The sequence below is a fragment of the Garra rufa genome, chromosome 18 (genome assembly GCF_049309525.1).
Source record: "Garra rufa chromosome 18, GarRuf1.0, whole genome shotgun sequence".
Lineage (NCBI taxonomy): Eukaryota > Metazoa > Chordata > Actinopteri > Cypriniformes > Cyprinidae > Garra > Garra rufa.
In genome coordinates, this window is record NC_133378.1 from 40,121,364 (window position 1) to 40,139,882 (window position 18,519).

Genomic DNA, 18,519 nt, shown 5'->3' on the forward strand with positions numbered 1-18,519 from the left:
TGGTTCCTTGCCGCTGTCGCCTCTGGCTTGCTTAGTTGGGGACACGATATCGTATACTATTTGAACTGAACTGGATGATGATATCACTGAATTCATTGATGAACTGCCTTTAACTGAAAATTGATTATTTACAATAATGTGTTACTTGCACACTATTGTGCTGTTTAAATACTGTGCAGTTTTTTAGGTTATTTTAAAACTGATCATCTGGCAACGTTCTGGGTTCTATAGGTTTATAGGTTATTTAAAAAAAAAAACAATCAGGAGGCAATGTTCTGGGAATGTTATTTTATGGTTGCAAAAAATAAAACAACCTAAAAATAACGATCAGGGAACGCTCTTTATAGGTTATTTTTGGGTCATTTTAAAAAGCAACCATCAGAAACGTTCTGGGAACGTTATTTCATGGTTGCAAAATCTGAAAATAACCTTTAGGGAACATTCTCTATAGGTTATTTTAAAAACAACCTACAGGCAACGTTCTGGGAACGTTATTTCATGGTTGCAAAATAATAACCTGAAAATAACCATTAGGGAACGTTCTCTATAGGTCATTTTAAAACCAACCATCAGGCAACGTTCTGGGAATGTTATTTCATGGTTGCAAAATAATAACCTAAAAAATAACCATTAGGGAATGTTCTCTATAGTTTATTTTTAGGTTATTTTAAAAGCAACCATCAGGCAACGTAATGGAAATGTTATTTTATGGTTGCAAAAAAGAAAACAACCTAAAAAAACCATCATGGAATGTTCTTTATAGGTTATTTTAAAAATGATTATCAGGCAACATTCTGGGAATGCTATTTCATGGTTGCAATATAATAACCTGAAAATAACCATTAGGGAACGTTCTCTGTAGGTTATTTTTAGGTTATTTAATAACAACCATGCAACGTTCTGGGAATGTTATTTAATGGTTGCAAAAAACAACTTAATAACATTCCCAGAACGTTGCCTGATGGTTATTTGTATGATTGCAAAAAAAAAAAAAAAAACTAAAAATAACCATTAGGGAATGTTCTCTATAGGTTATTTAATAACCACCATGCAACGTTCTAGGAATGTTATTTAATGGTTTAAAAAAAAAACGTAAAAACACCCCCATCAGGCAACGTTCTGGGAATGTTATTTTATGGTTGCAAAATAACCTGAAAACTGTATGTATGCATGCATGCATGCATGCATGTTATTTTAAAAACAACCATCAGGCAACGTTCTGGGAATGTTATTTTACGGTTACACAACATAACAAAAGGAACGTTCCTCTAACGTTAGTATTTGGTTCCCAAAAAAGAACTAAACTGAAACCAAAAACCAAAGTTAGGGGGACGTTCTGTTTTGTTTTTTTCCTGTTTTTCTTTTAAAGTTATAAAGCTGCATTTATAGTGAAGGCTAAAAAAGAAATGGTAAAAATGTCGATTTATTGTTGTTAAAATTCCAGTTATTAATTTCAAGCCGTCTGATGTGCATTTCTTGTTTGTAATTTTTTTAAAAACGGACATATAACTTCTGGACAAAGAAATTGTTATGCGTGTTGCGGGCGGGTTTGCTTTTAAGGGTTTGGGAGAAACACGTGTTTTAGTTGATTATGACTTTGTGAAGAATATTACAAGGATGGAGTAAGGGGTTGAAGCCTTGCCTCTACCCACTCCGATGTAGTAGGTGGCGGTATGGGCGTTTTACGTGTGTTTGTAAGCCGCCATTACACTCAAAGAAGGAGATTCCCAGTCTCCCGATCCATTAAACTCTTAGAGAGTTGAGTCGCTACGTTTGTTTGCGCGTCCACACATTTCCAGCGATTATGTAAATGAGGCCAGCGACTGTAAAGTGACTAGTGAGACTAGAATATCGTATACTCGCGATGGCTGGAAGACTGTGGACCCCCGAAGCGGAGGAGACTCTGATCGAGCTCTGGCAGGAGTCTGCATGTCTGTACGACATTTCTTCCGCCGATTACCACAACCGGGAGGAGAAGGACAAACGATGGAAGGAGGTCGCCGATGCTCTTCAGATGCCTGGTGAGTTTTATTTTTCAGTTGATGCGTGCAAGTGATAGAAAGTCGGCTGGTGGTAACATTTATTTACCTATAACTTGCACAATAAATGTCCCTTGACTGTTGACATGAAAGCTATGCAGCTGGTGTGCTGAATAAATCCCTGTGCACGAATTTATGTGCAAACTAAATATAAAGACTCTTGCTAATTTAAACCTGACTTTAATCTAATGGCAGAGGTGCATTAATAAAACATATGCAATAGATTTAACCAAGATGTGATTGATTGTATTGGGGGAGGAACTAGTAAAACTGCTAGTGCAGACTCTACTATGTCAAATGAGCTCAAAATTGAATTAATTTGCTAAAATGTAGAACAACCTGTATGTGAAATATAATTTTGTGATTGCTTGGCTGAAGTGAGAGATTGAAATCATAGGTTGTATAAATGACACGCCCCTATTTGAAGGTCCAACAGGTTTTAAATGCATTTTTATTAAGTTTCTCCTACTATACATTTTAAAGATGTTTTTAATTTGCTCTTCCACGACTTGGGGGATAAAAATACATTAAATTGGAGCAGGAAGTCTTAAATCCATACTGCAGTTTTGTTTTGTTTTTCCTCAGTATTTTTGATTATAAATACAAATGTCTAAACATTATTATCTCAAGATACATTCACTTGAGATGCAAATTTGACATTAAGTCTTGAAGTATTTTCTGAGAAATTGAACAAATTTAGTGGGTTTTTGCTTAAAACAAGAACAAACATCTGTCACCAATGGCATATTAAAACCTGTTTTCACTTTGAATTAAGTTGGCTTTTGTAAACCCATTGACATATGTTTCAATCATAAAAAAAATATTTTGCTTGTAACTTTGCTTTGCAAGTAAATGTATTTGTCATGATCTGGGCTGTGGGGCTTCCCTCAGCCACCTGAGGTCGCTGTTTTCCCTTCCCTGCACTACACTTCCCTAATTATTCACTCCTGTCTTGTCATTAGCACTGATTACACTCACACCTGCTCACAATTATCTGGTCTATAAGAACTCTCATTTCCCACTACTCATTCTGGCTGCATTGTCTTCCGTATGGTTTGTTTCTGTCTTTAGTTCTGTTAAGTATACTTTGTGTTTCTTAGATCCCTTGCCTTTGATCGTGTTCTTGGTTTTGTTTATTTTTGTGTTTAAGTTTATTAGTTTTGTTAATAAATATCCTTCCCCTGCAATTGGACCCAGACCTCATTACTCCAACCGTGACAGTATTTTGATTTAAGAGTCAATACTGAAACGCATTGTTTATTAATACTGTTATTACTTTTTTTAACATTACAATAGAGCAAATGTATTCAAATAAGCTTAAATTTTTATTTTTTATTTTATTTTATTTTTTATTTTTTTTTGTAAAATGAAAGTGTTATGAAGTCTATTGAAAATAATTTTTTCATACTTTGAGGCACTGCAGTGTTTTTTTATTTATTTTTTTTTTTATTTTTTTTTTTAACTTTGACTCAATCTTAGTCTTAAGTTTATATTAATAAAACTGGCGGAAACACTGTTTTTATTTTTGTCTTAATGCAGATTTCCAAAATACTGCAGTTGAACTACCAACTTTAAGTACATATACAGTTGAAGTCAAAAGTTGCAGAGTATGCAAAATTATAATTATTTTACCGAAATAAGAGGGATCATACAAAATGCATGTTTTTTTTTTTTTTTTTTTTTTTTTTTTTAGTACTGGGCTGAATAAGATGCTTCACATAAAAGACGTTTACATATAGAAAATAATAGTTAAATTTATATAAAAAAAAAACCTACCCTGTTCAAAAGTTTACATATGCTTGATTCTTAATACTTTGTTACCTGAATGATCCACTGTTTTTTTTGTTTTGTTTTGTTTAGTAATGTTAGTCATAAATCCCCTTGTTTGTCCTGAACAGTTAAACTGCCTGCTGTTCTTCAGAAAGATTTTTTCAGGTCCCACAAATTCTCTGGTTCTCCATAAGGAAATACCATGCATTAAGAGCATGTAAATATGTAAGAATATTCTCTAGGGCAGTACTAAATGGGGGGGAAAAAAATATTTGGGCAAGATAAGAAAAATTTTCATTCTGTTCAAAAGTTTAAGTTAAACTATCACTAAACAAAAAAACAGCTTTTTTTAAATTTAAACTATATTATTCAGGTCAGTACTATATAAAAAAAATTTGTTTGTATTATCCCTCTTATTTTGATCATAAGTAACATTTTGCAAATTCTGCAAGGTGTATGTAACCTCAACTGTATTAACTGTACTAGCTAATTAATATTATCAACCAGTTAGTGATTTTGAAGTTCCAGCTGTTCTGGGGTGCATTTCCCAAAAGCAACCATGGTTGCAAGTTCTGTCATTACCAATAGAGTTCAATGGAACTAACGACCATAGTTTGCTAACGATGCTTTTGGGAAACACACCCCAGATCGGTTATGCATGGTTATGCTGCACTGTTTGTACCTATTTGTAATTGTAAGAGTAACATTTCTTGATTGCATTAAGCACACTGTTGGACTCAGCGTAAAATACATTTTTACCTCTGAAGTTCAAGAAAAATTGTGGCTGCTACCCCATTGTGATTGTACTTTTTTATTTATTTATTATTTCTCCTCAGCTGAGGCGGTGGCAACCAGGGTTGCATCTCTAAGGACTCAATATGCCAGACTGAGGAAACCAAAACCAAAAGGGTGTGATGGTAAGCCCCTCACAATGAGGCAGCGGTGGCTCCTGAGGGCCCTCGACTTCCTGAAGCCACACATTGTTCATCGGAGAAACGAGAATACTGTACGTCTACAAACACATACAACATGCATAGAGCCCTATAAAATCAGTGTAGTTTTCCCAATTTATTTCCCATTTCAGTTCTGTTTTAATTCTATTGTAACTCTACTATTTTAATCGAGAACACTGTACGTCGACAAACACATAAAACACAACATGCATAGAGCCCTTTACAATCAGTGTAGTTTTCCCAATTTCTTTCCAATTTTAAATCTATTGTGGCTCTATTTTAATTCTATTTTAAGTGAGAACACTAAGTCTACAAACGCATACAACACAACATGCATAGAACCCTATAAAATCAGTGTAGTTTTCCCATTTTAATTCTATTGTAACTCTATTATAATTCTATTTTAAGCGAGAACACTTTACGTCTACAAACACATACAACACAACATGCATAGAGCCCTATAAAATCAGTGTTGTTTTCACAATTTATTTCCCATTTCAGTTCTGTTTTAATTCTATTGTAACTCTACTATTTTAATCGAGAACACTGTACGTCGACAAACACAAAACGCATGCATAGAGCCCTATAAAAATGTTCTTCCAATTTTAATTCTGTTTTAATTCTATTTTAAGAGAACACTGTATGTCTACAAACGCATACAACACAACATGCATAGAGCCCTATAAAATCAGTGTAGTGTTCCCAATTTCTTTTCTATTTTATTTCTATTTTGGGCAAGAACACTGTACGTCTACAATCACACACTACGCAACATGCATGGAGCCCTATAAAATCAGTTTTATTGTTTTCCCAAAAAATTTTCCATTACAATTTTTGGCTTCTATTTTAATGCTTAAATTGCCTTGTTTAAATTATTTTTTTTTTATCAAAAAGAATGTCTAATTAATCTCTCAACTTGCACAATTGAACAAAAAGTTTAACAAGTTTTGTTTATATATTTATTTAACCTAGTTTTCAGTTTTAATCTAAATTATAAGTTCAGGTTAATTAAATTGTAATAAAGCATGCATAATCAAATTACTAAAACTTTTACGGTTCAATGTTGTTGTTTTTTTTTTTTTTTTTACTGTTTTAAAAATAAAACGTGGCAGGAAAAAAAATATTTTATGCAGTAAATTCTATTTTTATGACTGCCACTATGCACAATATGCAGCTGACATTGCAGAATTCAATCTAAGGGCTCAATAACACCCATTGACATTTAATTCTTGCTTGTGATTTATTTTTTTTTTCTAGCTGGGTTTGCCGTCTTCTGATAAAGTGGAGGACGACGAGTCAGATGAGCTGATGCAGGAGACTGACAAAGAAGTCGACAGTTTTGACTCCATCAGCGTGTGTCTCTCCCCGATGCCCGGCACTCCCGACACGGGCATCCCAGAGGAAACCGCCTCGTACTCACTGTCGCCCCGGAGCACGTCCGGCAAACGCAGACGCACCTCAGAATCGGACATCGAGCTGCAGAAGCTAGAGGTGTTAAAACAGATGTCCGCTAAAGTCCTGGAGAACCCCACTCCAGATGCCGCTTCCGTCTTCGCCAGCCAGGTGGCGATGGAGTACCGGCTGCTGAACGACCCGACCGTCCAGATGCGCGTCCGCCGGCAGATCATGGCTCTGCTTTACGAGGCACAGGATTCAGAAAGACGCTCCCGACAGTCCAAGAGACACGAACAGAGAGAACTCAAAAGAGAGGAGGACGTTACTTGGATTAACACTAATATATAAGCTGAAATCTAGTGGTGTGGCCGTGTTCATTTTGTTACTATTCTGGGCTGCGTTTCCCAAAAGCATCATAAGCCTATGTTGATCGTAGAGACCATTGGTTGCAATGGGTCTACCATGCTTTTGGGAAATGCAGCCCTGATTGTTTTCTACGTTGTACTGAATTATTTTTCTTAGTGGAATTTTGAGATAATTTACATGTAAGATAATAAAACACTCCAACTCTTACTGTCTATTTTTTTATGTAGCTATAAGGTGATGTATGATTAAATAATACATTTATGAGTTGAAATGTAGCATCTGTCCAGCAGGTGGCAGCATGATGTAAGTTTACAGGTACATTGTGTTCATTAAAGATGCTGAAATTCACCATAATAAAAAAAAAGTCATACTACAAAAACTTGACTTTGATTTTAATTTTAATTTTATTTATTTTATGTATTTTTTATATATTAACATGGTTTTAATATAAAATATTAAAATAAAAACAGGCAAAACAGGGGTTCAGAAGTTTACATGCATTTTATGTAACTTTTTTTAGTATTTAATTGAAATGTAAAGTTTTATTTATTTGTTTTTATATATTAAAATGATTTTTTTTTTTTTAGATAAAATAATAAAATAAAAACTGGCAAAACAGGGGTTCATGAGTTAAAGAACTAAAAATGAATTAATAAAATTGAGTTTAAAAGCAAAATAAAACCCCAGAAATAAATACTGATTTACTTTACGTTTTAGTTATTTTTGTTAGTATTTTATTAAAATGTTATTTGTTTTTATATATTAATTTATTTATTTTTAATATATTGAAATAAAAACAGGCAAAACTGGGGTTTATGAGTTGGTGGAAGATTAATAAAATTCAATTCAAAAGCAAAATTAAATTCATTAAATATTTCAATTTACTTCCATGCATTTTACATATATTATTTTTTAACTTTTTATTAAATTAATTAAAGATAAAATTAAATATAAATAAAATTATAGATTATAATAAAATTAAAGGTTAAAAATGAATAAATTCATGAGTTGATGGAAGAACTAAAAACGAGTTCATAAAATTAAAAATGTATATATTTAAAACTCCATAAATATTTTGATTTACTTAACATGCATTTTATTTAATATTATTATATTTATTTTTTTGTATTTTAATGTTTAAGTTTTATTTGTTTGTTTTTATATATTAAAATAATAGATTTTTACTATGAAATATTGAAAAAACGATCAAAACTGGGCTTCATGAGTTGATGGAAGAACTAAAAATACAATTTAAAAGCACAAGAAAACCCTAGAAAGATATATTTTTATGTACATTGTACACTTTCATAAAATGTATATAAATACATTTAAGTTTGTATGTGTAAAACAACAACAAAACCAGGCCAAAATATGAATTGAGAGTCAAAATAAATTATTTTATGTCAATATTAATGCAGTTGATCTGTCCATGTCTCTTACATGAGCGCACTGCAGGAACTCTGTCATGATAACAGTAAACCTTGACTTGTTCTTTCTCTGTTATTATTACTCGGCCCTGTTTGAGCGCCAGGAACGAGAGGAAAGGAAACAGACCTCCCTTACATTCTCCATCTGACAATAAAAAAAACAATCCTCCTTTTCCCTGTCTCTGCTGGTGAAGCTGCGCTGCTCTCAGTCGCGTCCAGCAGAGCTTTGACTTTTTTTCTCAACAGTCTTTGTATCCGCAGCCAGTTTCCTGCTGGATTATCAGAACGTGTTTACATTTGACTACACGACCCACCAAAAGAGCTCTGTAGAAATGTTACTATTCTACTAGATGTCATTTATGTATTTAGTTTATTTCAGGTAACATTTGTGTGGACAGTTGACTGTTTTAGTCACAATTGATTTAATATCAAAGATAAAAAAAAAAGGATTATAAATATAATATGAGCTGTAGTTGTGCAAATTGTTTTTTATAAATATCAGCTGTAGTTACTCTATTTGATTTATTTCTATAAATATATCATCAGCTGTAGTTGCTTTATTTTTTATATATATATTTTTTATAAATTATATCAGCTGTAGTTGTGCTATTCTTTTTTAATATAAATATCAGCTGTTGTTACTCTGTTGATTTTATTAATTTTTATAAATATAATATTACCTGTAGTTGCTTTTTTTTATTGATTTTTATTTTAATTAAAAAAATTAGCTGCAGTTGCTCTTTGTTATTGATATAATATCAGCTGTTTAAATTTATTTTATTTGGAAAAAATACCTGTAATTGCGCTTTATTGACTATTTATTTTTATAAATCAGCTGTAGTTGCACTATTTTTTTCATTTTATTTATTTGTAAAAAATATCAGCTGTCGTTTTGCTTTTTAATTTTATTTATTTGTCTAAATATTAGTTGTAGTTGCTTTATTATTATTATTATTATTATTATTATTATTATTATCATCATCATCATCATCATCATTATTATTAATTATGTATTTTTATAAATATAATATCAGTTGTAGTTGCTCTTTGTATTGATTTTTATCAATTTTTATAAATATAATATCAGCTGTAGTTGGACTTTTTATTGATTTTGTTTATTTTTATAAATATAATTATCAGCTGTAATTGCATTTCTATATTTTATTGATTTTTAGTAATATAGTAAATTGTGAATTAAAATTATTATATCAAATAAAATTTATAAATTGCTTCTACAACTAACAATATAATATTTAAGTTGAAAAATAAATAAATAAATAAATAAATATGCATTAATTTTAGGGTAATTTTAGTACTTTAGCTGTAGTTGCTTTTTTTTATTGATACAATACCAGCTGTTTAAATTTATTTTATTTATTTGGAAAAAATACCTGTAATTGTGCTTTTTTATTAACTATTTTTTTCATAAATTTTATATCAGCTGTAGCTGCACTATTTTTATATTTATTTTATTTATTGTAAAAAATATCAGCTGTAGTTTTGCTTTTTTTTAATTATTTATTTGTCTAAATATAATATTAATTGTAGTTGCTTTATTTTTAATTATGTATTTTTATAAATATAATATCAGCTGTAGTTGCGCTATTTATTTTATTTTTGTATAAATATAATATCAGCTGTAGTTGGACTTTTTATTGATTTTGTTTATTTTTATAAATATAGTTATCAGCTGTAATTGCATTATTTTATTATATTTTATTAATATATATTTTTTAAGTTTTTTTAGTAATATAGTAAATTGTGAATTAAAATTATTATATCAGATAAAATAAATAAATTGCTTCTACAACTAAGAATATAATATTTAAGTTGAAAAATAAATAAATATGCATTATTTTTAGGGTAATTTTAGTACTTTGGCTATTTATATTTATTTCAGTTAGTTGCCGAGAGAACATTTTCTAATTTTAATTTAAGCCCTAAAATTATAAAAAATTGAAATAAAAATAAACCTAAATAAAAAAAAAAACAAGAAAAAATACACCATTGCAAAATTATTAAAATAAAAATGAAAACTAAAAATAGTAGTTGTGCTATTTTTATTTTATTTATTTTTATAAATATAAGCTGTTGGATGCTTTATTTTTATTGATTTTATTAATTTTTTAAAATATAATATCAGCTGTAGTTGCACTGTTTTTATTCATTTTATTTATATTTATAAATCTATCAGCTGTAGTTGCGCTATTTTTATTTTATTAATTTTTATAAATGTAATAAGCTGTTGGATGCTTTATTTAAATTTTAGCAATTTTTAAAATATAATATCAGCTGTAGCTGCTATTTTTATTTTATTTATTTTTATAAATGTAACAAGCTGTTGAATGCTTTATTTTAATTGATTTTATTATTTTTTATATATATATATAATATCGGCTGTAGTTGCACTGTTTTTATTGATTTTATTTATCTTTATAAATCTATCAGCTGTAGTTGGGCTATTTTTATTTTATTTATTTCTATGAATATAACAAGCTGTTGGATGCTTTGTTTTTATTTATTTTAATTTTATTTATTTATTTATTTATTTATTTATTTTTATAAATATATCAGCAGAAAAAAATACACCATTTCAAAATTATTAAAGTAAAAATGAAAACTGCAAATATAAAAATAAAAGCCAATTTGAAATATTATAAAACTATATATGCTTTAACAATATATAATACTAAAATAACACTAGTGACAACTTGCCCCGGTGAGTCGCAACACTGAGTACTAGAGGAAGATCTTATATTCGTGATGGTCTGTGGGAGTCCAGTCAAGCTCACAGTGATTTGTGCATCCGGCTGGACGTCAGTGACAGGAAGTGAACGTTATGAGAGGAAGTGCACTGCTCTTCCATGCCTTAAGCATGTCTCTCTCTCCCTCTCTCTTGCTCTCTCTCTCTCGCATGTATGATGTCTGTTTCCACTGGGATGGGGGATGCTGGGAAGGCGGGGGTGCTTTGACCTAAATTCACACTCTTTCAGTGCTGCGAGTGCTGTGCATCATTACAGTCGCAGAGAAAGATGCCACTTCCTGCTTTCTCCTAATTGTTCATTGTGTTTAGTCTCACATCTGCTCATTACGCCGCATTATAGAGTCTTTCATAATGCTGCTCATTTACTCTGCTTTTACCTCTCTATTATCTCTCTGATTGGCTGATTTTTCTCTTTCATCTCAGAGCTCTTCTGCCTCTCATCCACCGGCTTTATCTTCATTTGCTGTCTCTCTCTCTGTCTCCCTCACCCTGTCGTCTTCACATTTTCTAGTTAACATTATTGTTTATGTCTGCTTCTTTCTCAGTTGTATGTATATAATAGTAATAATAATAACAATAATAATAAAGCATGCCATTGTGACATCACTTTGTGTAAGCAAGCTATTACCTTATTTTATTTATAAATATTTTATTTTATTTAGTTCTGTGTTTTTGCTATCTGATTTATTTTATTTAGAAATATTCATCTGTATGTGCTATTTAATTTTTTTTATATATATAATTTCAGCTTTAGATGTGCTCTATCTATTTTTATTTAGAAATATAATATCAGATGTGGTGCGCTGTTTTTGATTCTATTCATTTTTATAAATGTAATACGCTGTAGCGTGCTATTTTTATTCATTTTATTATTATTTTTATTTTATTTTACATTAAGCTTGTAGGTGCACTTTTTTATTGATTTATATATTTTTTTATATTTTATATATATATATATATATATATATATATATATATATATATGCATGCTGTAGGTGCACTATTTAGATTTTATTTATTTTTAAAAATAAGCTGTAGGTGCTTTTATTCATTTTTATATAATATCAGCTGTAGTTACACCATTTATTTATTTTATTTTTGTACATATATCAGCTGTAGTTGTATTTTTTAAATTGATTTTATTCATTTTCATAAATCTCAGCTGTAGTTACGCTATTTTTAATTTTATTAATTTTTATAAATATATCAGCTGTAGTTGCGCTATTTATTTTATTTTTTATGAATATAAGCTGTTGGATGCTTTATTTTTTGTTTTTTTTATTTTTTTATAAAATTAGCTTTTTATTGATTTTATTTAATTTTATAAATCAGCTGTAGTTGCACTATTTTAATTTTATTTTTATAAAAATAAACTGTTGGATGCTTTATTTTTATTGATTTTGATTTTTATTAATTTTTAAAAATATAATATCAGCAAATATAATATTTTTTAATTAATTTTATTAATTTTTATAAATATAATATCAGCTGTAGTTGCGCTATTTATTTTATTTTTTTATAAATATAAGTTGTTGGATGCTTTATTTTTTTATTGATTTAATTTTTAAAATATAATATAATATTAGCTGTAGTTGCACTTTTTATTGATTTTATTTATTTTTATAAATATCAGCTATAGTTGCGCTATTTTATAAATATAATAAACTGTTAGATGCTTTATTTTTTATAGATTTTATTAATTTTTAAAATATAATATTAGCTGTAATTGCACTTTTATTGATTTTATTTATTTTTATAAATATATCAGCTATAGTCGCGCTATTTTGTTTTATAAGTATAATAAACTGTTGGATGCTTTATTTTTATAGATTTGATTCATTTTTAAAATATAATATCAGCTGTAGTTGCGCTATTTTATTTATTTTATTTGTTTTTATAAATATAATAATCTGGATGCTTTATTTTTCAAATTTGATCAATTTTTATAAATCACCTGTAGTTTTGTTATTTTTATTGATTTTATTTATCTTTATAAATATAATAAGCTGTTGGAGGCTTTATTTTTATTTATTTTATACATTTTTTTAATATAATATCGGCTGTAGTTGCACTATTTTTATTGATTTTATTTATTTTTATAAATATATTAGCCGTAGTTGTGCTATTTTTATTTATTTTATTCATTTTTATAAATATAATAAGCTGTTGGATGCTTTATTTTATTCATTTTTTAAATATAACATCAGCGGTAGTTGCACTATTTTTATTGATTTTATTTATTTTCATAAATATATCAGCTGTAGTTGCACTATTTTTTGCTTTTATTTTGTACATATATCAGCTGTAGTTGTGCTATTTTTATTAATTTTATTTTTATAAATATCAGCTGTAGTTGCGCTATTTTTATTTTATTTTATTTATTTTATTCATTTTTATAAATATAATAAGCTATTGGATGCTTTATTTTTATTGATTTTATTCATTTTTATAACTATAATTGACTGTTGCATGCTTTTTTATTGGTTTTATTATTTTTTTAATATAATATCAGCTGTAGTTGCACTGTTTTTATTGATTTTATTTATTTTTATAAATATATCAGCTGTAGTTGCACTATTTATTTTTATTTATTTTTGATAAATATAATAAGCGGTTGGATGCTTTTTTTTATATATCTATGTTTTTATTAATTTTTAAAAATATAATATCAGCTGTAGTTGCACTATTTCTATTGGTTTTGTTTAATTTTTAAATATCATCTGTGGTTGCTCTATTTTTATTTAATTTATTTTTATAAATATAAGCTGTAGGTGTGCTATTTTATTTTATTTTTAAATATAATATCAGCTATTATGTTATTTTTATTCATTTTATTTTTACAAATATAATATCAGAGGTGCACTATTAAGCTTATTTATTATTATTTTTTTTATATATATAAAAAGGACTTATTAAGATGAATTAAAAACATTGTGTTGAAAGCTGATTTTTCTTAAGACAACAAGCACAGTTTCATGATGTAAATGTTTTATGTTCTGGAGCCTGGCTATATCCACACATGATGAGGTCTTTGTGCATGTACGTCATTCTGTTGTTTTGTGAAGGTTTAGCCTATAGTGACAGTAAGTGAACGTCTCCTCTCCAAACCAATTCTTCTCTAATTCTCACCTGATCATGTGAGTGAAATCTAGAAGGTTGTAGAAGGACATTTGCGTGAGTGACTCAGCGGCCGGCGGCTCATTAAGACCCATTAAACATCCTCCTCCAGCAGATCCAGGCCTGCAGGCGTGACCCGCGGCTGCTCACGGCAGATACAGAGCCTCCTGGGAGCCACAGAAACACCCCCCTCTTCTGACAGAGCCGTCAATGAAAGCTAATCCAGCATAAGCCTCGGGAAGCCAAACCTCAGCCGTGAGAGCCGTTCATGTCGACATCTTCATCAGCTGCTTCACTGACGCTCGTTATACGGCTGCTTTGTTAAACCCAACACTGGAAATTACCCTAGTAAATCTGTGCTATTACGATGCGGCACTGTCATCAAAACCAGAAATGAAAGAAAAAACTGAAAGCTTCTCTATTTAGATTTATGATTCTACTGCAGTAAATTGCAGTATTCTGGTGGAAAATGAGTTAACAGTGCAGTGAAGGGGATTTTAGTGCTCTTCTGTTTTCAGAAGAAAACAATCAAGACTTAAAAAGCAATGCTTTTTAGTGTCTAAAGCGACAAAAATGACCCTTAATATGTAAATGTAATCATGCATTATAATAATGCAATGTTTTTGCATGGTACTTTAGTTGCATGGGCAAAAACATGGTATTACCATGGTAACATGTCCAAAAGCATGGTAATATGATGGATGTATAAAAAGATTATTTTTATATTTTTATATTATTATATTCTATTGTCATAGCATGTCCAAAACCATAGTAATACTATGATGTATGTGCAGAAAAACAATACCATGTTTTGTTTTATATACTCATCATAATAATACCATGCTTTTAGACATGTTACCATGGCAATGCCATGTTTTTGCATGGAAACAATGGTAATACCATGTTTTTGGACAAGCACTATGACAATACCATGTGTTTTTTTTTATACATGGACATGTTTTTTGCACATGCATCATAGAAATACAATGTTTTTAGACATGCACTATGACAATACCATGTTTTTTATACATGCATGCTGTTAAGACATGTTACCATGGTAATACCATGTTTTTTTATACATGCATTATAGTAATGCCATGGTTTTACAATGGTAATACCATGTTTTTGCACATGCATCATAGTAATACTATACTTGTAGACATGTTACCATGGCAATACCATGTTTTTGCATGTTACCATGGTAATACCATGTTTTTTGCTCATGCATCATAGTAATACCATGTTTTGGGGTAGGTTACAATGGTAATACCATGTTTTTGCACATGCATTATAGTAATACTATGTTTTTAGACATGCACCATGACAGTACCATGTTTTTTGCATGTGTTACCATGGTAATACCATGTTTTTTTTGCACATGCATCATAGTAATACCATGTTTTGGGGTAGGTTACCATGGTCATACCATGTTTTTTGCATATGCATCATAGAAATACAATGTTTTTAGACATGCACTATGACAATACCATGTTTTTTATACATGCATGCTGTTAAGACATGTTACCATGGTAATACCATGTTTTTTATATACATGCATTATAGTAATGCCATGGTTTTACAATGGTAATACCATGTTTTTGCACATGCATCATAGTAATACCATGTTTTGGGGTAGGTTACAATGGTAATACCATGTTTTTGCACATGCATTATAGTAATACTATGTTTTTAGACATGCACCATGACAGTACCATGTTTTTTGCATGTGTTACCATGGTAATACCATGTTTTTTTTGCACATGCATCATAGTAATACCATGTTTTGGGGTAGGTTACCATGGTCATACCATGTTTTTTGCATATGCATCATAGAAATACAATGTTTTTAGACATGCACTATGACAATACCATGTTTTTTATACATGCATGCTGTTAAGACATGTTACCATGGTAATACCATGTTTTTTATATACATGCATTATAGTAATGCCATGGTTTTACAATGGTAATACCATGTTTTTGCACATGCATCATAGTAATACTATACTTGTAGACATGTTACCATGGCAATACCATGTTTTTGCATGTTACCATGGTAATACCATGTTTTTTGCACATGCATCATAGTAATACCATGTTTTGGGGTAGGTTACAATGGTAATACCATGTTTTTGCACATGCATTATAGTAATACTATGTTTTTAGACATGCACCATGACAGTACCATGTTTTTTGCATGTGTTACCATGGTAATACCATGTTTTTTTTTTGCACATGCATCATAGTAATACCATGTTTTGGGGTAAGTTACCATGGTAATACCATGTTTTTTGCACATCATCATAGTAATACCATGTTTTGGGGTAGGTTACCATGGTCATACCATGTTTTTTGCATATGCATCATAGTAATACCATGTTTTTAGACATGCAAAATCATGGTACTGTCATAGTGCATGTGTTACCATGGCAATACCATGGTATACCATTTTACGCATGCATCATAGAAATACAATGTTTTTAGACATGCACTATGACAATACCATGTTTTTTATACATGCATGCTGTTAAGACATGTTACCATGGTAATACCATGTTTTTTATATACATGCATTATAGTAATGCCATGGTTTTACAATGGTAATACCATGTTTTTGCACATGCATCATAGTAATACCATGTTTTGGGGTAGGTTACAATGGTAATACCATGTTTTTGCACATGCATTATAGTAATACTATGTTTTTAGACATGCACCATGACAGTACCATGTTTTTTGCATGTGTTACCATGGTAATACCATGTTTTTTTTGCACATGCATCATAGTAATACCATGTTTTGGGGTAGGTTACCATGGTCATACCATGTTTTTTGCATATGCATCATAGAAATACAATGTTTTTAGACATGCACTATGACAATACCATGTTTTTTATACATGCATGCTGTTAAGACATGTTACCATGGTAATACCATGTTTTTTATATACATGCATTATAGTAATGCCATGGTTTTACAATGGTAATACCATGTTTTTGCACATGCATCATAGTAATACTATACTTGTAGACATGTTACCATGGCAATACCATGTTTTTGCATGTTACCATGGTAATACCATGTTTTTTGCACATGCATCATAGTAATACCATGTTTTGGGGTAGGTTACAATGGTAATACCATGTTTTTGCACATGCATTATAGTAATACTATGTTTTTAGACATGCACCATGACAGTACCATGTTTTTTGCATGTGTTACCATGGTAATACCATGTTTTTTTTTTGCACATGCATCATAGTAATACCATGTTTTGGGGTAAGTTACCATGGTAATACCATGTTTTTTGCACATCATCATAGTAATACCATGTTTTGGGGTAGGTTACCATGGTCATACCATGTTTTTTGCATATGCATCATAGTAATACCATGTTTTTAGACATGCAAAATCATGGTACTGTCATAGTGCATGTGTTACCATGGCAATACCATGGTATACCATTTTACGCATGCATCATAGAAATACTATGTTTTTAGACACGACGATACCCCCTTTTTACCATGGTAATACTGTGTTTTGCACATGCATCATGGTGATATGTTTTTGAACAATTGCTATGACAATACAATACTGCAAATGAATCGGAGTTATACCATGTTTTGGACATGTTCCTATGGTAATGTCTTAATGCCAAGCTTTTATATGCACCATGCAGGGTGCGAATTACGGGGGGGTTTGGGGGGGTCTGACCCCCCTAATTAATGCCTTATCCCCCCTGAAGGACATAAACACAAGATGTAGGGGGGGTCTTCCTTGTAAATAGTGGTAAATTGTTCGCACTGATCTGTATCTTAAATATTACTCATAGTAAAAATAGTAAATTAATATAAATATAAAATTAACCTGTGACCACCCCTATAATGGTTCATACCAATCGCTCCAGCAGCCTAAGCGGGAAAATTCAGTCTGCTGAATAGGAAGCCTACCGATAGACACGGTGAGTGTTCAAGACGCCTTTTCTTGTTATACGAACTTATATACTATATATTATATACTTTTCAAACATTGCCTAAAAGTAAAGTAAAATTAGACCACCCATCACTCATGTTTTATATTTGTAATAGACGTCTACGCTCGGAAGTTAAACAGTGACAGAGTAAACGCGATCTTTCATAATCATCAATTTATCAGTCAAATAGGGATGTGAACTTCTTAGCCAGCGTTTAACATACATAGAGTTTACTTGGGCGGCCCGCCCAGGTAATGACAAAACGAGGCAGCTGCCCTCTCTAGCGGCTTGTTCCTCAGCTGCGATCGCTGTGGTTTCACTCTCTCCCCCTGTCTCCATCATCACTGCACGGCGACACACCCGCTCAATGTTCCCCTCTATGTGCATTCTGCCTATATACGTTACTGATAATCAGTGCTCGACAATAAGGACTGCCCGATGGCCCGGGGGTCAGCGTGCGAGACGCTCGGGACAGTAGACAGGATCGTCACTGGCCCGAACGGGCCATGTAGCTAAAAAGAAAACGTCTGTTTCTAACTCGCATTTGCGACTAAAAATTAGTACGTGCGACTGTGAAAAAAAATATTTAGGAGCACCATGTGCGACTGACCCCATCAGCAAATTTGTGTTTGCGTTCAGGGGAGCTTCAAAGATTTCTACACGTTTTTGCAACGTTGAGTAATGTATTACAGACATATCTCACGAATCCTTTCAT

At 30.8% G+C, this 18,519-nt stretch overlaps 1 protein-coding gene across 1 annotated transcript; it reads left to right on the forward strand.

Moving 5' to 3' along the window:
* Positions 1-1,711: 1,711 nt before the first annotated feature.
* On the forward strand, positions 1,712-6,879 carry LOC141291665 (uncharacterized). Its single transcript, XM_073823820.1, has 3 exons — positions 1,712-2,021; positions 4,646-4,815; positions 6,020-6,879. The coding sequence occupies exons 1-3, from the start codon at positions 1,865-1,867 to the stop codon at positions 6,503-6,505; spliced, it is 813 nt and encodes a 270-aa protein (XP_073679921.1). The 5' UTR covers positions 1,712-1,864; the 3' UTR covers positions 6,506-6,879.
* Positions 6,880-18,519: the final 11,640 nt, after the last annotated feature.

What these genes read in the sequence shown, in the direction of transcription:
- LOC141291665 (XM_073823820.1), top strand. Translation starts at nt 1,865, where the DNA reads ATGGCTGGAAGACTGTGGACCCCCGAAGCGGAGGAGACTCTGATCGAG. An exon ending in CGATGCTCTTCAGATGCCTG is followed by an intron (nt 2,022 to 4,645) that starts GTGAGTTTTATT and finishes ATTTCTCCTCAG; the next exon opens with CTGAGGCGGTGGCAACCAGG. An exon ending in ATCGGAGAAACGAGAATACT is followed by an intron (nt 4,816 to 6,019) that starts GTACGTCTACAA and finishes TTTTTTTTCTAG; the next exon opens with CTGGGTTTGCCGTCTTCTGA.